Raw genomic sequence first — 26,386 nt, 5'->3', positions numbered from 1 at the left:
TTGTATCAAAATGGCGCGATTGGCGCAGCTGTTACATCCCTGTGAGTGGCATAAGAGTAGTGCTACCAAGGCTGTATATTAGGCGCCTAGTCTCACCACGTGTCTGAACTATGCTCTTAATTGCATGGACAGGTAGGATGGGCGAGGATAGCCTGGCTGTACACGCTCAATATGGCCGAACATGTGGTGTGCATTGAAAATAGATCAAAGCAAAAAAACATTGCTGCGTGGCCTGTCTAAGCCAGTATATGCTAGAGCGCGCTGGAAGCCTAAAACCTAAAGCTCCGCCTTAGAAAAAGCAATGATCGCGTGATCCCCATAGTAAATTTTCTTGCACTAATTCAGCCTACGAAGTGGTGTCAAGGCCACGGCGCATGCATCGCTTGATCGCTGGAGCTGTCCCAACAAAATGCCGCGGAATAAAAGTCCCTAGTCCCTAAAAATAAATAAGTTAATCATTGTGATCATTGTTGCCGTAAGTACATGATCGCCGTCATTTCTGCAAATGCATGCGCCCCTGGTAAATCATGTATAATTGTGGTACTTTGTCGGTAACGCGGGTTAGTGGACACGCGTTACAAATTTTCTCCGAGCGACCGTTGGTACACTGACGGTAGGAGTTTCCGCGGCAGCGTCGCATCTGTAACTAACCAATACGGACACCTGCACAACATAGACCCATCTCGGAGTTTTAATGTGCCGCGAGGATTAAGCAGGCTACATCAGGTACAGGATGAGACAGTCGGAATCTCCACTGTACACAATATCTGCTACACGGGAAGACTTAAAATAAGCCCTGTGCGATTGTCCCCGTTATTACTCAGGGCGACACATTCTGAAGACAGCACTGCATTTGCGACGCGGCTTGAGCTTGGAGCTGGGGCACCGCCTTGACCCGTGGCAAAGCACCGCCTGTGCGATGCGCAACACGAAAGCGTTGCTGCATTTCTTAAGGACTACACACCTGAACGAAACGTTATGAATTAGTTGTTTGTGTATTTGGGCGTGTGTGACTGTGCGTATTATTTATGTGCATATGCGGTCGCTGTATGTACCAAAGACTTCACTCGACCCCGGAAGTTGCAAGCCAGGCGATAAACGAGGCTGTCATCTCCACGGTTATCATTAAAAATTGCTGTATATCTATCCATAGCGTAGCATAAGCCCTTCCGTCTTCATTTTATGATAATTTATGTTAGCAAAAGAGCTATGTCGTGACTTTGTCTTAGTTTGTGGTCTTCTGGGTTTTGCAGGTTCGTGAACGCAGTCCTTCGTAATGACCAGGGAGCGCCGGGCTTCTGTCACACTGGTAAGAAATTTATTGCGCTGGTTCCATTTTCTTTATCTTCACTGCTTTGCTTCACAGGCTGTGTAGGCCATTCGTGTATTGTGTACTTCGGCGGCAAGTCGGAAAAGTAATAGAGGCCAACTATTCTTCTTTATTAATGACACGGTAATCTCGTGAAGCTACGTGAAATCGCAAAAGCAACAGCGCAGCCAGTACATATGTGCAGCCACCACCGGTTTGTCCATTACCTCAGTGCACCCTAGCAGTTACGGTAATATCCATTGTGAATGTGAAAGATATGAAGCTGCCCATCAGCTTTGTACCATCAACAAATTGTTGATGGTATAAAGATCTCGAAGAGAAAGGCCACCAGGCACATTAAATCCTCTTTTATTAACTTTTATTTGTCTTTCTTTTTTCGCCTAAAGTAAGTATAAACGTCACTCTCCGTAATACAGAGTACAGGGGCTAGTATCGACAAAGTTTTATGCGTAAGCGAGTTCTTTGGAGGCTTGTGACAGCGATCAGCGTGATAAAAAGCGGACGATCCCAACGGCAGCAGACAATCGAGCACGGCCGACTTGCGCATTTTTCAGCATTATGCTCCTAAAGCCTTCTCGAAGCCTCGATGTTCCCCGTCAACCTTTCCCGAGGAATGTCCGAGAAGGAAGCCTTTTTTTCGTCTCCGGTATAGCGTACCGGAGAAGGAGTTCCTTTGCAGCAGGAGCCACGCCGACACCTCTGTCAGAGCTTTTTGCTCAAACCTTTACGTCTTTGCAGTTTCGAAATGATAAAATATTCAACCATCTTTCAGCACCGCGGGCACTATGATCCGCCATACATATAATAGGAGAGGCACCTTATCTATATTCTAGCCTTCCTACGGAAGTAACATAAAGAAACGAGGCTGGGTCCTTGCATTTCCTCGAAATCTCTCTTCACCACAATCTTTTGACCACAGGGAACCCATCTACTTTCGTTACCACCGGTTTCAAGCGTCTCTTTTCTTGGGGCATGGTTAAATGTCGTCACCATCGAATAGTGTACCTTTTTTGTTATTATTTTTTAGCTGCGCTGTATTTCCGCCTGTAGCACTCTGTGCTCAGTGTCCATTCTCGGTTTCGTCATCCTCCGAAGCCGGGAAGCATTAGGCCGATTGGCCACGGATGCTGCTGCTGCTGCTGCTGCTGCTGCTTCCTCTCGCTTTATACTGCCTTCCCATAAACTTCGTTCGCTCGAACATGCGCCCTTCTTTATTTATTTTTTTTTACGTCGGGCTCTCATATGTAGTCCCGTCCTACGTCTTCCGAGTGGGCACCTTTTACGGCTGTTTAAACGTCGTAACGGTCCCGTCACTGTTACTACAGTTTCCGGGTTCAAGAACGCACGGGTCACTTGCCGTGCTGTGTGCGGCGTGGGACACTTGAATTTCTTTAGGGGCATCTCGAGCCACATTGACAGAGTAGTAGTTCGTAAGGGAGAGTGATTCGCCTGCTAATGCTGAGAATGCACTGAACATCATCTAGGCAAAAGACAAGTAGACAGAAGGTTACTGTTACAAGGGTCTTTGTTGCGACTATTTCTCCGTTTTTGTTCTAAGATAAGTGAACCGAAATAGACGTTTTTGTATTGTTAATGTTCTCTAAGGAGAGCTAAGCAAAGAATAGCGAAGGTCGAAGAATAAGCGGACTGCCTCAGAGTTCTCGGCAAGAAATCCGAAGACGGGTTGGGAAATAGCACAACGGCACACTGCAGCAGTGAATTAAAGCACCAGCTGGCGTAATTGTCGTAGCCTTCGAAATATCGAAGCTGGCATCGAGATTTCGCACCAGAACCACCGATACCCTGAGGCGGACCAGATGTCACTTTCGACGGCGTAGACGATTTCAGGCGCGGTCGTGAAGCGGCAATGCAGATCGGTATATAGTGCAGTGGGAATCATGAAAAGGGAAAGACTACGACGGGAACGTTGAATTAGAGAAGTCGGCCGACCGTAAAATTTAAAGGTATGCGCCCGAAGATGGAAATCGCTCACGGTTATAATATGGTTCGTTGTCTCGTAAATTATTCCGCGATCACGTAGACAGCATTCCCTAACTCGGCATTGAACGAAAAAAAAAAAGAAATTATCCGCGAAATACGCGAATCTTTTCGTGCAGACAAGGCATTAGGACTCTACCGAGCACGACTTCTTAAGAACACGTGCCTTGGCTCTGTCAACCGCCAAATTTGTCGAGGACCGCGATGAGTGCTGGAACCAGCAAACGCTTAGTCCAAGTCGTTCCCAGTTAGCTCGACAGTAAACCTGTGTGGACATTATTACTCGGTCCCGTTCATATCGGCGTCTCAGAGGATTGATCGGTGTCGTTTTGAAATTTTGACAGATTTCGGAACTTTGACTGAACGTCCCAGGCAACGGTAACCTTACCTGAGTGAAAGTTTTCTGGTGCTTCTGAATGCTAGACAGCCACTAGCAGTTATACAATCCTCTTAGTGAATCCGTAAGGAAACCTCTTTGTCCTTCCTCCTATAGTTTCTAAGTCCCTCGCGCACATGCGAATCTCAACTGGCATCATGTTGTAAAAAAATGACATTTTTAAGTACCATCGCGGCAGGGTAACTCGAGTTTTACATCGGCTGTGCGCCTCAAATCGCTAGTGTCTGTATTTGTACTCTTAACACAGATAACAAAATCTTATAAACCAGTTTATAACGGGCTTTCACTGCCAAAGGAAAGAATAAAAACGGCCACGACAGGCGCGCTCCAAAGGAACACTCGTATACAAAGAACAACGGATCGGGTTCCCTCGCTACACTGTGAAGATAAGCCAATAACAGTTTAAAAAATAAAATAGCAGGCTACCTCGATAGCGCAGTCAGCAGAGTGCTTGTGCGTGGGAAGCTTCGGATGGTTCTTAAAGGCTTAGTGCGGCAGTTGCAAACGCCTTACACTATGGCTGCGATTTCACTCTCACTTGCACCTTAAAGCGATCGCTGACAAGTTTCCATCTGTCCATCTTATTTTTTTTTTTTTGTCTCGTGTAACGTTTCCTTTTGCGATGTTGACGCGTCGAAACGTAAGAGATGATGCCTTCACAAAACGCGGGGATTTTCCAGATTGAGTTTTCTTGTCAGAAAAGCGTTCGCGCGCCGCTCACGTTCCCGACGGAGTTATTTCGAGGTGCCTCTTCTGCGCGCGTTCGCGAGATACACCGAGCTTCGAGAGAAAGACCATCGTACCACCGAAAGAAGTTGTCCGCGTAATGCACTGTCGTATTGCTTCCGTTTATTTTGCGCTTGTTTACCCATCCCCGAAGGCGACCTTCTGTTCAGCCTCTGTGCCTTCCACTACAGGTCTTTTCTGTCCCCGTACCGTATATTTTTTTAAGTGCTGCATGACCGGCATAGAGTGTTTAAAAGTTGTTCTACAAATGATGTGTAATACAAGAAGAGTTTGTGATGCAGTTATCATTATCGACATCAGCAGTGTTCTTCACTGTTATACTTTAAAAAAATAAAAAGAGACTACCTGCTGCCCTCTTTGGTGATGCCCGACCTGCCATATTGAGCTCCCGGCCTTTGCTTCCTTTCTTCCTCCTCTTCCGGGCTTGCCACGTATATAACTCTCTTTAAAGATACACATTAACACTAGTTCGGAGAGTAACACTTCCCATGACTCTCGCAAGAGAGTATAGTGATCTCCGAAAGAGAGATAAAGTGTATCTTGAAAGAGAGTTGTATATGTGACAAGTCAGGGCTCCCCAAAAAGAATAATAGGTTCTCTTCTCCGTTTTGTTAATGTGTACTGTGCCCGTTTGCTTTCTGCCGTCCCCGTAAAGCTATCGCACCGATCACATTCGACGGTTTCTCTGCTCTGATGCAGATACTGTCCGCCTGCCTTCTGCCCTGGGGTTGCCTCAGTGTATTCGGTTCTCGCACCGAACGGGTGTTCGCCCAGCTGAAGGCATTGCGTGAGTGTGAGCAGCGGGCGTTTTTCGACGCTGGAGACAACGATACCGGTGAGCAGCTCGTTGCTGTTTGGTGGTATCAGACTGTCCTGGTAAGATAGCTCAGTACTAATCAAAGAAGGGGTAGGGTTGACTTTAGAGTATAAAGCAAGATACTCACTTCGCAGCAGCAGCTATAGTACCCAACACAAGACACTACACATTTGCCATTTCACTGAACTATTCGAATAGGCATGAAATTGCGAATGAATCTATATCATACAAGATCGTAGAAACGAATAAATAGTTCTGCAAATTGTTCTTGAGCAAAGATGAGACCAAAGTCCACACTAAACGAAAGCAGCCCTTACTTCTCCGGACTGTGGCGTTTGTGCGATTGAAAATGCACGCGACACCTAGTGGCCTGTTACGAGAAGAAAAAAATAAAGTGCAGTTCAAATATTTACATGTGATTTGTGCTTTTGGACTTTTTCGACAATAACTGGAAGGTAATAGCTACGCCAACAGCTGGGCTTTCTCACCTTATTGCGTACTTCAAATTTTCGTTCAGGAACGTACAGCCTTCTTTTTAAATTGTCCGGCAAGAATCTACTACCGCAATCTGAATGTTTTTTTGCATGATCCCGTACGCAGCTGGATGTGACTGGAGGTTCGACGGGTGGCAGTGCTGGCCACCGGCGCCACGGGGAGTCACGGCTAAGGCGCCATGTCCGACACTACTTCCTGGCAACGTCAACACCTCGGGTAATAAGCACAGTCGCTTAACCTCGATGTGGATAGCGCGCATCTGCATGTACGAGCAACATAGCGATGGTTTTAGCTTTGCTGTCAATTTGTCCCGTCATAATAATCTCTTAAGTCTTCGTTTGCTACAGGCACGAATCAGCGCCGGCTTGTTCAGTTCACACTTCTTGAATATGCGAGTCAGGTTGCTTTGTTACATCTATCATAAATAAGTACAAAGAAAACTTTCGTAGAGGTACGCCTTTACAAGTTACGAATTTACTACAAAAAGGCTCGGCCTCGCTAACGGAAAAACGCGTGTGGCACACAGGAGGCACCAAAAACCCGTATGGGCTCGAGTACATAAATTGTTAACATAAGTTGTACACTTCTGGCAAAGAAAACGAAACTCTGCTTCGCATTGTTAAATTCACTATCAAATATGTGAAGAAAGGAACGCAATATATCAGCCACGACAGCAGCAGGAGTCTTCGCCGCATTGCTTTTGCCGCCACTATATGTTCCTAATTAATGATGATTGGTTTGTTTACTGTATTGTCAATGCAGCTACGGCAACGTACCACTGTCTCATGAGGGGCTCCTGGCAAGATGAGATGGGTAACTACGACGCCTGCACAGCATCGCCGTACTTCGTGAGTTTTATTTCTTGTGTACTTGCTAAGTTTTTATACTCTATATGGTTTGGCAGCTCTTGAAAATGTTCTGAAATTTGCTCTAAATTTACGTGGAGGCTCCCGGGAGTTCCGTAATACATTTGGACCTGAGCGCTGCGCTGGAAGTGTTTAACAGGCAGCCAGAAAGCGATCTTGCTATTTTTTAGAAACACTGGTACAGGAGAAACGTCCCAGTTTATTCACTGTGTGCCACCGATCGTGTGGATACAGTGCATCTGTAAAACATGTGTAGAGTATACGTTTTTCGTGTCGCCCTCGTTATATACAGTAACACTCCAGGCGCATGACTACGAAAGACATCTCCGGCATTCTTTAAATAAAGTTTCTTTCTGTATCGCTTACGACAAATGTATTAGCGTAAAGCCTATGCTAAATATAAGATTCGCTGGTGAGATGTGTTTGTGCTGTATCTGTGTAGAGCTACATATGTTGCGGTACATTTACAAAATTTGTCTACGTTTGGGTCCTCCGCATCATATTTTGTTGCCAATAATACAGCGCGTTTGTTACGTGATATCTTTCCAGGACCCAGAACTGAAGCTCCTGCTTGACATCGCCGAGGAAATCGGGGAGTACGTTCCTTGGGAACAGAGCTCTCCGAGGGGAGAGAACTGGATGTGGCAGGAGAAGATCGACCACTTCAAGCACTGCCTCGAGCACGTACTCCTCAAGCCATTTCCTGAGCTCGGTGAGTACCGATAGCCGATTTACGAGTTTACCGTTCACACTTCCCATGCCTTGATTAGTTATTATTATCGCTATCCTATAGCAGAAAGGCGCATGGTGAATGCTGCGGTTCGTATTCTCGAACTGTAAGCATGAGATCGTGAGTGCCTTTTTTTCTACGTTTAATCGAAACTCAGACTTTGCCTGCTAGCGACAATAGAGTATGGCCAAATTATCCGTTTAAGTGATTTGAATTGAAGCGTATGAGTTCTCAGTGCACGGAAACTTTGAGCGATTTCTATTCCGTTAAGGCCTGCCTCTTTCCCTGAACATCTGTCTTGTTTTGATTGGCAGATTTAAGCAGTTTATTAAATCACACTGATTATCTCTTCTTTGTGAACGAATAATACATACGAGTACCACTGGAAACATGTGTTTGTATTCCAAATGAGCTTCGAAATTGTAGAAGACTACTACCTATCGTTAAACATTGTCCTCTTTCTAGGGTCGAACGAGTCCCTGTGTCCACGAACCTGGGATGGATGGAACTGCTGGGACGACACGCCACCTGGACAGACTGTGTTCGCACCATGCCCTCAATTCGTGGCCGGATTTCTGTCGTCTAGTGAGTGAATTCTATAGACAAACTGCTTTCGCCTCATATGCACCTCTCTGTTGTGTGCTCGTAATTTGCGAACAAAAGTAGAGTCAGGCGAAGCTTGCACCATGCCGCGCAAGGCTTGAAAGAGCGTAACTGGACGATTATGAAGACTAGTCTGGCTGCTTCTAGGTTGTTTCTAGGCCTTAGCTAGGTGAATCAGGTTGTTTCTAGGTTGCTTCTAGGTCGTTGCTAGGCTTTAGCTTGGTGATGATAGGTTGTTCCTACGTTAATTCTCAGCGCAGAGAGGCTCAAGTTAAACCACAGACACACAAAAGACACGACACGAATGTCCGAACTCCAGAGACAGAAACTCGCGCTGAAACCAAGCGTTCGCACCTCTCATAGATCTACGGGCACGTCGTCGTTGGCGTAGGCCTTCCATCGTTACAAGGTCTTCTCACAGCCGCCGTTGCTTTTCCCGTTCCCTAGTAATCTCCCCTTGAACGTACTCGGGGTCTTCGGCTGGCCGCCGTCGCTTCGCAGCCATTTTTTGGGCTAACTGTTGCCCTCTTCCTTTTTGTGGAAGTTGTGTGTTTTGATATTTACCTAATTTCTGTGGCACATACCCATTTATGATATTGATGGTTTTCTGATAGGCCGCACAGTGACACATGTCCGTTTGATGACGATAGTTATCTTCATTTTTAGTGGGCTAGTGGTTAGTAGTGGGATTTACACAATTTCCTGCTATGCATACCCGTTCATGATGATGACAGTTTTTCGGTACGGGGTGAACAAGGAATAATTTGCTGAACAGCTTCGCTGTTAAAAAAGAAAATAAAACGGAAAATATTTTCAGAATGGCGATCGAGTGTAAGTAGCTTGAAGTTCACGGTAATCAGGACCAGTGCTGACCTAGAAGATTGCTAGAATTGTTCATAAAATCAAATTTCACTTAATTTCGATGTTTTGCATATAATTAGCGAAGGACGTCAGGCATTGGCGCACAAAATGTAGGAGCGGTAGGTTTTTGTAATATTTGTTGGGGTTTAAAGGGGTGGTGCCACCAAATTTGTGGCTCGCGCGTTCTTTGCTGTAGGCGTTTCCTATAGCTCCAGGAAGCATGACGCACGCACCAAGATTCATGTATTCTCGCTAAATAATTTAATATCGCCTTTTGGTGTAGACAACTTTCGGTTTCGGTTTCTGGGTGCCGAGGTTGGGCAGTGACGTAGAAGTGTAGGAGGCGTGGTCACGTGACCACACAAGGCTGTGACGCACATATAGCCAGGAAGCGATCGAAACTCGGCGAGTGATGCAGCAACCGATGCTTTGCCGATACTATAGTGAGCTAGAATGTATTCTAGTTCACTAGAGCCGGTACGTACGTTGCGGAAGTGGCGGAGGTCCGAAGGTCACTCACGTTAATACAGCAGATTTGGTGTGACGTCACTACAACTTTCGTTGCCTATCCTACAGATCTACGTCAGTGTTGGCGCGCTAGCGATGGGTTTCGATCAGGAGAATGGGCATTTAGGTACACTATGCCAGTGAATTAAAATATATTCTAAACGTTTGCTGTGTCCGACCCTTCGTGTGGAATGTCCTTACATACAGAGGAAACCCACAACAGGCTTGTTATAGCCTCGAAATTTGATGGCACCACCCCTTTAACGTCCCAAAACGAACGCTAGGTTTTTAAATTCAGTCCTGGGAGCTATATCTAAATCCATTCAAAGCTTTACACTTCAAAGAGCAATAAAATGCTGTAGAACCTAAGACTGCATGACATTCGCATATCAATGCACAAACTTTAAAATAATCTCGCACTCCCACGATGCAGAAAATTGATTTGGATAAAACTGAGCCGCTCTTTTCGAACAGCGTAACGCCAAAATGTCTTGGTTATTTCGCATTTCTTTATAGTGGAACTGAGCATGATCTACCGCTGGCAGCAATCCCTTAGAGTTGCTTTAGGCTAGAGCCTTGAACTTACCGTTGTGTATTTATTGTTTTCCCACAGGGCAAGCGCACAAGCTATGCACGTCAAACGGAACGTGGTTCCGGCACCCCGTAACCGGTCACGTGTGGTCCAACTACACCGCCTGCGTCGACACTCACGACCTTCAGGTTTGTGCTTGCAAGTTAGTCCAAAAAATTTTGCTTGCACCGGTATAAAACGATTTTTTTATCCAAATACGCGCTATTTCAACATTTGTATCTATGCTAACGACTTTTTAACGGATTTCCCTTTTAAAGTTAGAGTGTGGCAAAAAGTGATTTGACTTGTGTAGGCTGCTTACGCCTTTTAATGTCGTTGTACAAAAATGCCTATATCTTCTGTACCTCGTAGGGCTACATATGCTCGCGAATTTCCCGTCCCCATCTCGTTGCTGCGTTCTTACCGCTAATTATACAAACCGCTATATTTCTTTCAAACTCGATTATTGAGCTTCGGTACTCGAGTCAGCTAATGCTTCGATGTGTTCCAAGCCCTATTATTTCTGATAGTTGGGCATTGCGTGAATTCTGGCTGGATGAACCTGTCCGCATACCCGAGAAAAAAGAACTGTGTTGAGGCGGTGTTCTTCAGCGAATAAATTAAATTGCTCACGCTCAGTCAACTCGCAAGATTAAACCTGAGAATATAGATGTATTTTGAGCACGTCTGTATAAAGATTTTGCTGAGCGCGCGCTCTATTCAGCCCGCCGCTATAATTATCTGCGAAAATAAGTAATAGAAAAGTGCTTCAAGTAGATACAAGCAAAATATAGAACGTTTCCACTCTAAAAAAAAAGTTGTGGTCAGAGTGACAAGAATCTATGAGCGTCGGTGCCACTTAGCGATTAGTAAGGAAAGCAGATGATTTTTTCAAGGGCTCGTTTATCTTTGTTAGACACAATATTAATGAGAACTAACAGACAATAACGCCAAGGAAAGTACAGGGGGTGTCTGTTAGTTCTCATTAATATTAGCGATTAGTAGTTACTTGCGAGATAAAAAGGAGTTACGAATATAGGAACTCTTCATGTGAATATTTCCGTGTCACAAAAAAAATGTAACAAAGGAAGACTGGTTCTGCCATGCGTGATGAATTCAAAAGAGATGATCAACTTTCTGGAAGGAAATACCTCTACCGGACATGAGTACAACTTTTATGCGTTTCATACCACAGACATCTAGTGTAGTCTGGGCGCATTGAACGAAAGAAAATAAAATCTATGAAGCAAGGATGTAATCCTGTGCAAGATAGTGCAAAGCAGCACGATCGCGACGAGCCGCACTTCCTGTACTTTATGTCAGAATTCAGCGCCTAGTGAAGCTTTTTATTCCTGCTAGCACTAAGCTTTAGCTTAATCATAACTCATGACATAGTGAACTTGACGATGTGCCGTCTGATCTATATTCTTAGTTCTAAATAAAAAAGAAAACGAGGTAAGGGCATTGATTTCCTGTGTTTATCGAAAAGACATTTGCTACTCTTTCGATCGAATAAACGCCTGTCTGTACAGGCTCGCCACAATTAACCGGGCATGCTTTTTTCCGCTCCTTTTCCTTTTCGCAGTTCCGAAACTTGGTGAACTCCCTCTACGTCACAGGATACTCCATATCACTGGTCGCCCTACTCTTGTCACTATTCATTTTTTGTTACTTTAGGTGAGTGATTTTTATGTGTTTTCGATGCTCATACTAGCTCGCAGAGCATCAATTCAGAATGACTCATGAAAATTTAGGTGTCGAAAGAAATTGCTGCCCAGTTTTGAGAGTTCATCTACCCTATCATCTCAACATGCCATACCAAACGCATGCTATTCCAACAATTCCATGTTTTCTTACGGAAGCCACACAGAGACCAGATATTGCCCACATACTTTCGTGAGAACCTTACGGAAACATACGGAATTTGCGTAATGCTAAACAAAGCTTTTCAGTAGGGTTACCAATAACAAATATATGAAATAACTACTGTATCGCAGCGCTGCCTGGGCAGCTCTTCATAGACTTATAATGCGGAATGTTTTTACAACTATGGGCCGTTCTTCTCGTCCCTTGCAGATACAGGCTTACAAATATGACCTGTATTGCCTTCTTTAAAGGCGGTGTAGTCAAATAAACAAAAAGAACAAGATAGAATCAGTGTGTTTGTGCGAGGTTTAGGTGGTAGAACTTTCATGCTTTTGTTCTACACGTACAAAGAGATGAAATCATACTAGCGCTTATTACGGAAACAGTCGCAAGCAAGGAATGACAAACGGCAAAATTGGAGTGGAACGCCATATACATGCCGCTACTCCAGTGTCGCTTAAGCCGGCAGCCGGCTTATGTTATCACAGGCAAAGCGTGGCTAAGTTGTGAGGTGTAGATTTTTACATAGGGTTATATTGCGGAATTTAATGTTTTTATTGCTTGGAAACTTGACATGGGCACTCACTCGGAACCGCCTGCGAACACACGGTTCGGCGCGTCTTTGTTTCCCCATGTAAACGACCAGTGAACATGATTTGCAATGCTAAAGTTTCTAGCAAAGAGATAGCGTTACTTTTGAATACGAAATGAAAGTAAGGAAAAACATTGCAGCAACGATAGAGGTAGCTTCATAGGTCTGTGAAAGAACATGCGTCTCCTGTATAGCGAGCTTGGGCGTGAAGTGTTATATGAACCTGCATGTAGTTCTTTTGTTGATATGTGTTCGCTATACAGTTCAATAATTTGTAATGTGTTTTGTTGAGTACAAAATAAATCGCACTTCTGTATCCTAAATTCAAGCATTACCATTACTTTTCAGGTCTCTCCGCTGTAGGAGGATCACTATTCACAAGAATTTGTTCACTTCGTTCATCATCAATAATCTATGTTGGATACTGTGGTACATACACGTCATTGCGCAGCCCCATGTGATAGAAGAGAGTCCAGTAAGTCAATAATACCGTTGTTTCCATTTGTATAGTAAGCCCACCAAAAGAGAACTGGCGAGAAAAGGCACTTATTGTGATTTCTTTCTCGCTTTTCCTATTTTTCATCAGAGCTGGTGCCAGGCCCTGCACGTTGTGACACAGTACTTTCTCTTGTGCAATTACCTCTGGATGTTCTGCGAGGGTCTTTACTTGCACACGCTACTTGTGATGGCGTTCATCGCCGAGGACAAGATTCTCAAGTGGTTCCTGCTCATTGGATGGGGTCAGTATTATGCTCACAGCGTGTTTTAGCATTCGTAAGTTTCTTGGGGAAGCCTGAAGGTCTCATAATCTAGATTCATACACTTTTACCAGAGCCGCACTTTAAGTTGAATAAAAGAACTGATACCTAAGAAGCCCAAGGAACACAGCAACATTGGTAACTCTGGAAATATGTCCCAACTGATATCTGGCCAGGGTGTCTATCTGCCACTGCTGAAGAAAAACGTACTATACGTCCTTAAATAACAGCGATTACTTCTGCTATCCGCAATATTGAGATTCGGTTTCCCCAGTGCAGTGTGTACAACAGGACCTAATTTTTACTTGTTAAGCTCCCTGTCTTTCTGTTGTGATCTATCTATCTATCTATCTATCTATCTATCTATCTATCTATCTATCTATCTATCTATCTATCTATCTATCTATCTATCTATCTATCTATCTATCTATCTATCTATCTATCTATCTATCTATCTATCTATCTATCTATCTATCTATCTATCTATCTATCTATCTATCTCATAACGTTTCATTGACATGAATAGTTGGTCGTACCGTTCCCCCGTGGTAGTTTGTGTTAACACAGTAAATGCTCCAGATTACCGTCTATACAGTTCAAAACGTCGTTCCGTGTTGCGGACGCATTTACCATTCCTGACATTGAAAAAGTTCGTGTCCCTGAAGCATCTGAGCATCCTCATAATAGCACACTCCACGTTTCCTCGTTCCAGGTTTTCCGCTCCTTCCAACCATAGGTTACGCTGTCATGCGTGGCCTAGATTCAGAGGCGTCAAGAATGTAAGTGCCAGCCTTCCACTAACCACTCTTGATCTATCTTGTGTGCTCATCGTATATCTGCACATTTGGCAAATAGAGGCGTCCTTATGAAACAGTCTTTGCTTTATCGTGACGAACATAGAGCTTGCCCCTGGACAGCGGCCCTGTGTTGTGCTAGTTTATAAAGACTGCTGCGCATATAAAAAACTTACTCTAGGAACTTCTTTTATAACGCAAAAATTAGGCTCGCTTATACAAGTTCACGTTTCATTGCGCGTAGTGTAATAGACGACGTCTCAGGATACAACTTAAGGTTTGTCCTCAACAAGCAGAACATTCATCAAACGGAGGTTCTAAGAAACGTCCTATTTCAGAGTTCCGAAATTTTTTAAAGCTTCATTTTTTTAGCGTGAACCTAAAAAAATGCGTCGTCAGCTGTTCTTCTCTTTTTTGAAGGATTTCGTCACCATCAAAATGGAACTTGGCAATTCTAAGCGCTAAACGGTTCCGTTCCGTTATCTTTGCAGGTGCTGGGTCGAGCACGATGTGTGGTACACTTATATCCTGAGCGTTCCTGTGTGTTTCTCGATACTGGTAGGTATTCTTATCTGTGCGAACGCTCAGCCTATAGACCTAAGTTTGCTAGTGACAGGTCATTCTTCTTCTAAGCTTTATTCTGCCCATTACATATTTGCTCTGTAATTACACAATGTAATTTAGGTATAGAAAAGCGAGGATGAGTCCCTGAAGCGAAAACCCTTTTTTTTAATTCCAGCGTTTGTCTTACGCTACCAAACGTTTGCCGCATGTTGCATGCACATACATTAGATGTAACTATACTTGCCGAAGTCTTATAAGGTGCTATGGTTCCGACCATAGATACAGCGCTGGTAGCTATTTGGATGCCTTGGATGTGCAACCCTACGTCTGGCAGGAATCGGCGCCTTCATAAGCGCGCAGCTTGGGACATCACAATGGGTGCGGTAAATCTTTGAGGGCAGCTCAGTCGAATGCACAGATGAGAAGCCGCATTGAGTGCAAGCTTACGGTTTATTTTCTGTCAGTTGCCAAGCTTAAAATATGTAAATATATTAGTTTTTTTTTTACGTTAAACAGGACGTATACAGTGAACATATAGCAAAAACATATCACACTAATGAAAGAAAACGATATCAAGAACAATCTCATTTGTGAATGTTTCATTTGTCCCCTGGTATACTAATAATGCTTGCATTTTGCGTCTTTCTCGTTTTCTGCAGCTTAGCTTCGCATTTCTCGTCAACATCGTAAGGGTACTGGTCACGAAGCTTCGGGCTGTCAATTCTCCTGACAACGAGAGCACAAGGTGAGCTCGAAACCCAACAATTACAGGACGAATACGATGATTTTAGCGCGTCCACCGTTGTGATAACCAACATGTCAATTGGGAAATATTATTTTACCTTGCCACCTGCACAGAAGAGCTCACACAGCACACCTGTACAATCTTACAGTGCTTGGGCGGCAGATGACGAGTGGTCGAATGAGTAATGACAGTCATACACCTAATGTAAAAAATATTAAGCTGAGAACGCACATAAACCAGTCAAACATGTTGCTATGCAACTAAAAGTATCGCTTGAAAATGAGTTCTCAGTCATTATTGACCAATTGATTTTCGAGTGACATGTGAGCCGGCTTCCACACAACACAAAAGCTGAGATTTAAGTACATTGCCCTGAACATCAATGGTTCCCATTAACTGTAAATTAAATCTACCTTGTTTCCCAAAACATAAATTCGGAAACTCGAACGAAAGTTAGGTCACACAAACCGTCCTAAACAAACTGCTCTTAGATGGCGGCGTAGCTGTTTCGGTGGCTATTTTCAACGCGCGGATGGAACACGCCGCATCTTCGCTAGAAAATTTAAATCGGCCCTTGCATTGCATTTCAGGAAAGCCGTGCGGGCTACAGTGATATTGCTTCCTCTTTTGGGTTTGCACTACGTGGTGACTCCCTTCAGACCAGACAAGGGATCCATCTTTCTTGCATACGAGATCATCTCAGCGTTGGTCACTTCGTTACAGGTGAGAAATCGTGTCAATTTGAAACGAGATATATTTGGCACCCTTAGAAGGAGCAAGAACGTTGCAGTGCTGTGTATTTCGTAAGTCTAGTAAATACCGCTTCATTCGTATATCTCAGCTTGGTATCGTTCGCTATGATCGTGTGCCAGCCAGCAGCAGCGACTACCGGTTGCGATCGTGGCACTTGCGCAACTTAACACCACAGGCGAAAATACTTTTCAATGTAGCCGCCGAACATTTTCATACTTTTGCATTATTCGACGTAATGATCATATCGGCGTTTCTGCACGTGAAAAGACACACTTCGAGTGGCTTTGAAAGAAAGCATTCGTGAAGTGTGAGATGAACAGCTAACTACCTTACTCACTTGTGAACAAACACCTTGCTTCCTCTCACTGTATTTCCAAATACAGGAGTACTGACACATGATGTCTTCATTCGTTTTATTTTTTGCAGGGTCTTTGTGTTGCTCTCCTGTTCTGCTTCTTCAATGGAGAGGTGAGCCGAAATATCATATCATTCGGGTGACTCGTGCTAAATTTCACATTTATAGACTGCAGGAAAGCCGTATATTGTGGTGCATGATATATGCTTAAGGAATATATAGGCAGCATTAGTAGTTCTTGGCTTGTCCCATCTCTGCATTAGGTAGTTAGTAAGAGCGTGACTCTTTGGACAAGCTGGTGGTTCATGTTAACTGCCGACAGCGCAGAAAAAAACACGGACAAAAGAAGAATGACGGCAAGACAGAAAGCGGCGTGTCTGTCATCGTCATTCTACTTTAGTCCGTGTGTTTTTGTGCGCTGTAAGCCCTTAACAGGTAGATACCACCAAGATACACCGTAGAAACTGTAACTTACAAAATCTGGGGTGAATGAAACGCAATATCTTTGCATACTGTCGCAATCTCTTAATGATGAATGTGCTTGTTACCATGGAGCCTAACTTTTGATATCACTTGACAAACAACCTTAGGCTAAATGCCTATACTTTTTAATTTATTAATAACGCACTCTTTTCATACATACATACACACACACACACATACATACATACATACATACATACATACATACATACATACATACATACATACATACATACATACATACATACATACATACATACATACATACATACATGCATGCATGCATACATACATACATACATACATACATACATACATACATACATACATACATACATACATACATACATACATACAAAGAACTTTATTGAAAGTCCTGCGAGTTTTTGGGACGGGCAAAAGGTCCCACCTAGGTGGAGAAAGAATTTTTATGTTCAACAATTACAACTCAAGTATATGAGTTGATAGATGTAACGGCTGCTCGATTGTTTCATTTCTGAAATGGCCTTATCATACATAGTGTGTGACCGAATAACATCGACACACTCATTCTCCTGACCTTGCTCAAGTCTGGTGTTGTTACTTCTTGGGGCTCAGTGAGTCCTTGTGAGCTATCTTCATTACTAAGAAGTCATTGCATTTGTTTGTATCTTCCTCTCCTCTCTCTCAGGTTCTAGGCGTCCTTCGGAAGACACTCTCGCAAACACCATGTTTCAGAAACGATGGCCGACGGATGTCTTACGCGAATACCAGCATCAGCGTAAGTCGCTTTAGGAAGCCCCCGCAAAAGTATAAATGCGTGACCGTAATTTGAGCACTCTGGCTTGGCTACGTGTGCTGCGTGCTAGCGTTGACACTCTTGCGTCCTACATGCTTCCTGGTAGTCGCCGCCTGTGTATAGTGATGCAGCGTGCATGGCACTTTTCAATCAATGCATGCACACGCACCTTGTACGCAGTTATATCGACACCGCGCGGCTTCCGAACAATACTATAGATAAATCCCCGTGTTTGTATTGTTGTCTGCTTAGTACAGTGCGTAGATATATTGAGCCATGTACATACATTGATGTAAATGCTATTGTGCATGTGCGGTTTCTCGTTGCCATTTCTTAGCAGTGAGCCGAGTGATACCCGGGAGATTCGGCACACAGGGTATGTTGCTTGCGCGCAATATGTTTCCTCCCTCTAGCGCCAGCAATAGCTTGTAAGTCTGTGAATATGTCTTAGATTTACCTCGCGCGTTTTCACTCTGTAATGCGGTAAGACCTTCGATTCATTCCGTGACGTCGCTCGAATTAGACGTATATAGAATTTCTCCAAGGCCCTTTCATGGCGTAAACACTGACATGTTTTTAAAAATAGCCCGCTTATAAAATACTCCCTACCTTACGTTACATTCATCTGTTTCGTCGTCTTCTGCACTACTATGTATTTGCAGCCTGGTTGAGTTTTGAGCAATCTGTGTTTCATTTTTTAAAGCTTTCTTGTTTTTTTGCGGCGCGGAGGGAGGGTGGCACCATCATTCATCGAATCACACCTTGACAGTGTAATGTACATTTGTGTTCGCGCTTCAAGGTCTCTTTTGTGTTTAGTATTTATTTCGACACCATCATCCGCGCCTCTTCGACCAAGACATCATCGTTTGGTAGCGGGACCGAGCTGGGCTTACTCAGTTGTGGTGTATTGCGTGCCGAAAACGTTGCCAGTGGCCGACCGTTTTTCTTGGGCATGTTGAGCGTCATGTTCAAGTACATCGCACTGTGCAGTAAGATCAGTGTCTGCATGCTAACCGATAACGCGATGTTCATGATCACCTGTCCTCTTCCAGCGCCGTTATCACTGTTATCCTTCCCATCTTCCCAATTCCCCATATCCCAAGCCCAAGCATATGCCAACAAAAGTGAGGCGTATTTCTTTTTTTAAGCGTATGTGCCTTGTTACATTGTTTCGGCTGCCGAAAGCATACGTCCTACTCAGAGCTACATCTTACGTTGCTAAAATATTCCTTGTTGCTAGAGAATATGTAACCACGTGCGCTCATATATGGTGTTGCCTACCGTGCACAACATATTTTCGTAAATGTTTCATCGCGTATTTGTGTCGCATTGTTTGAGAAACAAAATGTGTTATCTGTTAGAACAAATGCTCCTAACCGATGTCACCGAGACTCTTCATTTGTACAGATTTTTCTTTCCTGCGCATCACGCACACGATTCGTGTGGCCGCAGAATCTTGTCTCGTTAGGTGTGCCAAACGTATAACCACGGTGTAAGAAAAATAATTTAGGTGTGGACACTCCGCCCGATGGCGCGTCCACATAATGTTCGCCTCTTTCCTCCTCTCGGCCCCCATGTCGCAGCGCCTCGCACGCAACCGCGGCCGGCGCATGTACTATAGAAGACGAGCTGCGTGCGTAGCGTCCGTAACGGCGTTGCGCACGTGAGAAGTCAGCGAGCAGAAAGACTGCTCACGCGCTCTAAGCAAGACACCGTGCTTTTACGTACGCAACGCTGTTAGGGACGCTATGTGCGTCGGGTGCGCCGTTTACACCGTGGCCGTATGAAAAGTCGCCGTGAAAAAATGCAATGAGGTGAAAAAAAAAATGAAGCAAAACGCGCGTTCGCCTCGTCGCAATAGGTTTCTTAAGCCCCCATGTCGCAGCGCCCCCCACGAAACTGCGGCCGGCGCATGTATTAAAGGCGAACATTATCTGGACGCGCTCTCCTTCGCGGCGGGCGGAGAGTGTCCACACCTAAATTATTTTTCTTACACCGTGGTATAACTAACGTATGTTCACGGTCACAGGCATCCATGTTCGATTGAGTGTGGAAATGATATTCCATTTGCTCTTTTGACCTCTGATTCTTAGAGCAATGCTGTCTCTGTGTTTGTAGAATATTATATGTATGTATAACTTGTGTATGACTGAACTGTCGCTGTTCATAGCTGTAGAAATGCCAATGCTGTTCGCCACCACCGCAAGAGCCTTGTGTTGCTTCACTTTTTTGTCTGATTCCCGTAGCATATATGTACATTTGTTGTGTTTAAAGGAGCACAATAAAGCATGAAATTTCACGGTGACGTTTATTTCGCATCGTGCATTACACTCACTCCTGTTCCGGGGCCCATAGTCACAGTAGTTACACGACCTGCATGCTGCTAAACTGCTTGAGATGGCATGATTTAAAAGTTGCCTTCTTGACCTGCATGTATTCCTATTCGGTGATAATCAGTACGCCACTTAAGACATTGCTTTGTCTGAATTAGTGATATTACAGACATTCAGCTTGATTTTTTTATATAAGAGTCATGCCAGATAATACTGGAGTTCATAGGATGCTGTACAGAATTGTACGGTCATAAAAGCAGTCGGCATCTCGAATGATGACTATGCTGAGTGCGCTATCTGTTATACAAGACAGTTTTAATGTCACAGTGATAGCTATAAATTCGGTGACGTCGCCAGAACATGCTTATATACTTCGGGTATTGTAACTGCCGATTGTAAACATTGCCTCGAGAGCAACCGGGTTATCGCAAACTGGCGAGCACGTTTTGCATACACTGGCCGTTGAAACTTGGCAGATTCATTATTTCATAAATGTGTTTTTATGAAGTCCTTTTTATGGTACCCGTAGGATTCCTTCATATACTAGGTTTAAAATAGAAAAATAGCACTAGATTGCACTGAGTACTAAGAAAAGGAAACAAACACGCGCATTACGTAGTGACAAAGTACAAAACGCGAGACGTGACATATATATGATTAAAAAGTAGGTTTAGTTTTTCCTCACCAGCTCATCGTAATATCTGGCAAGTGCGCTAAACTGTTGCAGAACAGCTTAGCTCCAGTAGATTACTTTCGAAACAGCCTACGCTTCATTAGGCAGGTTCGGCTAAAACTCTGAAATTACTCTCGTAAGACGTAAGGAAAGGCGCACTTACAAATTAGCCGTTTCCTTTGCAGTTTCTTCCAAGACGTTCCTCTGACGGCAGAAGTCCGTCCGTGTCGCCCAACCATCAGCAGACCATGCTGTGAAAGGAAACAAGCGGGGAGTTTGTGCGTAGCAAATGAACAAAAAAGGACTGGACGATTGACGTTCTCGTCATATGAACGTCCGATATCCTGCGGGACAATTGCGCCGAGCAGACACACATATGCACGGACGATGTGAACTTTTCCGTCACACGGCCAAACAATCATCACCAACTGTGTGTTTACAAGGAGACACCACTCAACTTATGTCGCGATGTGCATATCAATCAACAGACACCGCCGCTGTTCACCGTACGCAGCGGCGACAACTGCATCGGACATTGGATCACGAATATCTCGTCTTCTTTTGTTTTGTTGATGTTCTTGCTTGCTTACACCTAGTCCCGTTTTTGGCTCTCGTTGTTGCTGTTGTTGTTGATGTTCTGCGAGGTATGTGTCCACCCGGCGAATGTGCTGTTAACGCGAGAAAAGCGCTAACGAGTGCCAATTGTGTGTGAAATATATCGAGAATTGTGTGGCATCGAAGGTTTGCGAGTCGAAAAGCACGGGCCGAGTTGCTTGTCTAAACTGACACGAAAATCCGGTAAACACCTGAAGAAGGAACGCAACTGCTTCGAGAGCATCGAAATAAAAATCGTAAAGGTGAGTGTGTGGGGGATAGACGTACGCGAGCACTTGCTGTGGCAATCATGACTTCTTCAAAAAAGCTTCTTTTCAGTTCAATTCAGTTAATTCAGTTCAATTCAGTTTTCAGTTCAATTCAGTTCAATTCAGTTTTCAATTCAATTCAGTTAACAGATTTTTTTTACAGCTTTCTTTACGGCAAAAAGGCCCTGCAATGGAGTTAATCAAGGCCATGTCGGATGAGCAACCTAATAAATGGCGAATGAAAAAAGAAAGAATACATATACAGGATAGAAAAACGTAGAAAGAAGAGAAGAATTTACAGGTCAGTGTGACAACGCTCATGAATCATTGTTCACCGAGAGTATAGAAGAAAGAAAGAAAAAGAACCAGGGAGAGCATCGCGGGGCAGTGTTGAAGCCTATCCGTGAAAAACAAGGAGAATGAATAATGGGAAAAACAGGCATGCATGTTACGGCACGCGATGTAGTTTCTATAGTCGGCCTTGCGTAGCCGTGATCGGTTCCTTGCTCGGCTAATGCGTCGCCCGGAAGTTGTATCCAATCGTGTTGACGTCCCAGGGCTGCTGTTGCCGTAACCACGGCAACAATGTTTCCGGATATATTGAGGCCAAGAAGCAAGGTTGTCAAACGCGGCGAGCAGAAAGCGAAAGTGGTGCAGGCTGCGGCCAAGCAAGTGGCCCGACACACCCAAAATTTCTACCCCGTAACAATTAAGCTGCGTACTTCAGAAAGACAGTCTACTGAGTTAGTTTGTTCAACATCGGTATTACGAGATTGAAAAGCTGACACAAGAAGAGACAAGAGAGATGATAACTAGTGCTACTAACAACTGTTTACTTCAATCAACACCCCTCCAATAGACAGAAAGTTCAAAAGTAAGCTTTATGGTTTTCTTAAAATTCAGCACTGGGAGGTTTGTGAAAACAACCTTTTCAGATAAGTTTTTTATCCAGGGGGACACAAAGTGAGACAATAATTGTCGCTGTCACCCGCCCAATTAACTAAGCTTGAATAATGAACTTTTTAGTGAGTGCAGCAAGCGGGCATGTTTGTATTGAAAGTTGGAGGCAGTGGCGTTTCCACACAGTTCCACTTGGAAGAATTCTTCTAGCATGTCTGCGCCCCGAGATATCCTGCTGCAAAGTTTAATTGCGATTTGCATGATCACGCATACAAGACAGTGAGCACTGGCGCAAAGCTCCTCCCCTATGAGCCGCGACAGTTGCGTGAGGCGTTTAATGTGACAACGGGTCAAAGGAAGTGCCAAATATGATAACGGTTACTCTTTTGCTACCGGCTGGCGATAGCAAGCAATGACTGCTCATCAGGTCAAGGAGGAGCATTGCGCCAATCCTCACCGTCTTGCACACGTAATCGTGCAAACTGCAATTAAACTTTGCACAGGGATATCTGGGGGCACAGACGTGTTAGAAGAATTCTTCCAAGTGGAACTGTGTGGAAACGCGACTGCCTCCAACTTTTCAATACAGACATGCGCGTTTGCTGCACTCATTAAAACGTTCATTATTCAATCTTAGTTAATTGGCTGACTGACAGCGTTAATTATTTTTTTATTTTTTTATTTATTACAATACTGCCGATCTGATCTTCAGACCTTAGGCAGGAGTGGGTACAAGTAAATAAAAAGAAATATTTACAAAAAACACATATGAGGCATTGCGGCAATAATAACGAAACCTCTGTTAGCGAATACATGTAGAGAAATGCCGCAACTGAACATCAATAAAAAACATTGAATTAAAGTAATACGAAAAAGATATATATACACACATATATTAATCATAACTAACAGACAATAACGCCAAGGAAAGTATAGGGGGTGTTATCTGTAGTATTTAGAATATAAATGTGAAGAAAGTAAAGTGGACGAAAAGATAACTTGCCACCGGCAGGGACCGAACCTGCGATCTTCGAATAACGCGTCCGATGCTCTACCACTGAGCTACGGCGGCGGTCATCCTCCCGTCCACTTTATGGGGTATATTGTATACACACACACACACACACACACACACACACACACACACACACACACACATATATATATATATATATATATATATATATATATATATATATATATATATATATATATATATATATATATATATATCCCTATCGAAAAATCTCATATGACACGTATGACACATATCCAATAATCTCGTATGATCATACGAGAACACATATGATTCATATGTGTTCATACGAGAGTATTGGATACGAGGCATATGTGTCATATGAGAATTTTCGATAGGGATATGTATATATATATATATATATATATATATATATATATATATATATATATATATATATATATATATATATATATATATATATATATATATATATATATATATATATATACACACAACAAACTCATACAAGCAAAGCAGCAACATAATGAAATAACTAGTGAAAACATGGATGCAAAAACATATGAAAAAAAACTGAGTGTCAGGCAAAGACATTTGCAAAAAAAAGCGTCAGGGTTCATGTAAAACTACGTCAGAGGTAATTATTATGGATTGAAGGGCCTGTAGATATGATGATAGCGACTGACATTCCACCACAGTGGAGGGGAGGGAATTCCAATTGGCTGCTGTTCTCGGGAAAAAAGAATACTGGAACATATTGGTGGGAGTAGAAAACTCTGCTACTTTTTTAGTATGATGGGACCGAGTAGACCGCCGGTGGGCGTCTTTTAGATATGTATCCTTTTTGATACCTAGCTGTCCATGATAAAGGAGATAAAAGAGTTTCATTCGCTCGCGGTATCGACGAATTGCTAATTTATCGAGCTCAGCCGTTTCTAGAAGAGATGTTACTGGTGCCTCCCAGCTATACTTGTTAAAGATAAACCTAACTGATTTCCTCTGTATTTTTTCTAATATTGAAATGTTTCTTTTTGTGTATGGATCCCAAACAGCTGCACAGTATTCCAGTAGTTGCCGAATAAGTGTTTTATAGGCTAATAGCTTAACTTCTGCTGGAGACTTACTCAAACGCCTCCTTAAGTATCCGAGTTTTTTCATCGCCTTCCCATGTACGTAGTCAATGTGGTCGTTCCATCTGAGATCGTGAGAGATGATGACTCCCAGATACTTATAGTTAGTTACTACTGCAAGAGGTTCATTATCAAAACAATAAGGAAATGTTATAGGGTTCTTTTTGCGACTAATTGTCATTGCCACAGTTTTCTTTTTGTTGTCTCACTTTGTGTCACCCTGGATACATAACTTATCTACAAAGGTGGTTTTCACGTTCTTCCCAGTGCTGAATTTTAACAAAACCATAATAAAGCTCAACTTTGAACACCCGGTACAAAATAAACTGATGTACTTGTTTCACCCCCCCCCCTTCTTTTTTTCTTAAGCAAAAGTGAAATATATATATATATGAAATAAAAAATACCGAAAGTGACTATTGAAAATCTTGTTATTGTTAAGAATATTTTGTCACCTTAGGTTTTTATGATTTTAGATTTTTTCCCCTTTATATGGAAAGGAGGCGTGACACGTGTGCTCCACTAGGGGCGCCGATTGAATTAAACAGGTTTAGTAGCGCTCGTCATGGTCTGTCCTGTTTCTTCTTGAGTCCGCGCTAACGTTTTCGCGATATATCTAGTAATAGCGAAGCTGTCTTAATTCTCTTCCCAAGATACAATGCGCAGTGTTTGGCAAGTGAACGTGCGGATACACGGCGCCAAAGAAAGGCTCCCTTGCAAAGGCCGACTGCCTGTTGTACAGCAGGCACTGGTGCCACATGGTGCCTCCACTGTGTGCGAAAGCGTGCTTTGGTCAAGGGTCCATGGTATCACGAGCGCGGTTGGCCGCACTCTAGCGGCTGAGAATAGCACAAAGAAAACATTCTTGAACGTCATAAGGATCGCCAGTGGCACCGACAATGCTACATTGCTACTGCTAACCCGCAGATGCTCCGCAGAGATCAGTTGGAAATTGTGAAGAATAAATCAGCGTACGAAAGTAGCGACGCTCAACTACATGCGACAAAAATAAACTTGCATGGAAAACTTGTAGCTCAAATAGACAGACGCAGGACCAAGAAGGTAAACACGCACCATTTCGTCCTGCCTATATTTGCACTACGAGTTTTCCATGAATACGTAATACCAACTACCCACCTAGCCATGCTACAAAAAGAAAGTTCTCTTGATTCATTGGGAATCTGCCTCCTATTGAGGGTAGGAGGCAGAGAATCAAGCAAAATGTACGCTAAGTAAAGGAGTCCACAAAACACGAACTCTATTGCATAAGCGCAAACGTGGCTGATAAGTGAACGAGGTAAGGCATTTATTCAAATGTTGTGATCGTGTGCCTTTCTCGCTTCCACGCACGTTTCACTTGAACAGTTGGGATCGGCACATACTCACATTAGTGTAAATCAACAAAGAGCATTTTGAGCATCACTTGATCAGTGTTCGTGTGTGTTTAGAAAAGTATATTGTTATCTTTACGGCGGTTATGATCAAGAAGGAGCTTACACATTACACTGAGTATACGGCGACTAAGTAAACCTCGCTATATCCAAGACAAAAGCTTAAATCAGGCTTGACTGAGCATACTCGTCGCTTGGCAATCGTTTGTCGTGCTGGGAATGGGCGTCTTGCAGCTACGAAATCTTAGTGTCTGTGTCTTTTAACAGTCGTTTGCATTCCGGTGCACCTAAGGCATGACCTCTGAGCAGTTGAATTTATAAGCTGCATTGTGCAGTGAAGCACGCTCTAATGAAGCCTTCGTGTTTTGTATCATTGTGACTTTCCAGCTGCGAAATAGCGTTTCTAAATCAGTGACCTAACAGGCGTACAATATGTAAAAATTCCAATTGCCAATAACTTTTCATTGTTTCGCCGACCGTTCCGGACAT

The 26,386-nt window shown here is 43.5% G+C and overlaps 1 protein-coding gene across 1 annotated transcript in view; it reads left to right on the top strand.

Moving 5' to 3' along the window:
• The window catches only part of LOC119386951 (calcitonin gene-related peptide type 1 receptor), a 123,420-nt gene extending 102,514 nt beyond the window's left edge, over positions 1-20,906 (top strand). The window contains exons 3-19 of the mRNA XM_037654246.2: positions 1,254-1,309; positions 5,172-5,307; positions 5,890-6,000; positions 6,547-6,632; positions 7,200-7,362; positions 7,846-7,965; positions 9,965-10,071; positions 11,508-11,599; positions 12,729-12,855; positions 12,967-13,120; positions 13,851-13,917; positions 14,424-14,490; positions 15,156-15,241; positions 15,832-15,964; positions 16,421-16,462; positions 17,503-17,592; positions 20,802-20,906. Coding sequence (XP_037510174.1) covers positions 1,277-1,309; positions 5,172-5,307; positions 5,890-6,000; positions 6,547-6,632; positions 7,200-7,362; positions 7,846-7,965; positions 9,965-10,071; positions 11,508-11,599; positions 12,729-12,855; positions 12,967-13,120; positions 13,851-13,917; positions 14,424-14,490; positions 15,156-15,241; positions 15,832-15,964; positions 16,421-16,462; positions 17,503-17,592; positions 20,802-20,873 — 1,686 coding nt within the window. The 5' untranslated portion in view covers positions 1,254-1,276 and the 3' untranslated portion in view covers positions 20,874-20,906. The remainder of the gene's footprint in view (positions 1-1,253; positions 1,310-5,171; positions 5,308-5,889; positions 6,001-6,546; positions 6,633-7,199; positions 7,363-7,845; positions 7,966-9,964; positions 10,072-11,507; positions 11,600-12,728; positions 12,856-12,966; positions 13,121-13,850; positions 13,918-14,423; positions 14,491-15,155; positions 15,242-15,831; positions 15,965-16,420; positions 16,463-17,502; positions 17,593-20,801) is intronic.
• The last annotated feature ends 5,480 nt before the right edge of the window (positions 20,907-26,386 follow it).

The sequence above is a fragment of the Rhipicephalus sanguineus genome, chromosome 3, assembly GCF_013339695.2.
Source record: "Rhipicephalus sanguineus isolate Rsan-2018 chromosome 3, BIME_Rsan_1.4, whole genome shotgun sequence".
NCBI classification, from domain to species: domain Eukaryota; kingdom Metazoa; phylum Arthropoda; class Arachnida; order Ixodida; family Ixodidae; genus Rhipicephalus; species Rhipicephalus sanguineus.
This window is presented reverse-complemented; position numbering and strand designations above follow the sequence as displayed.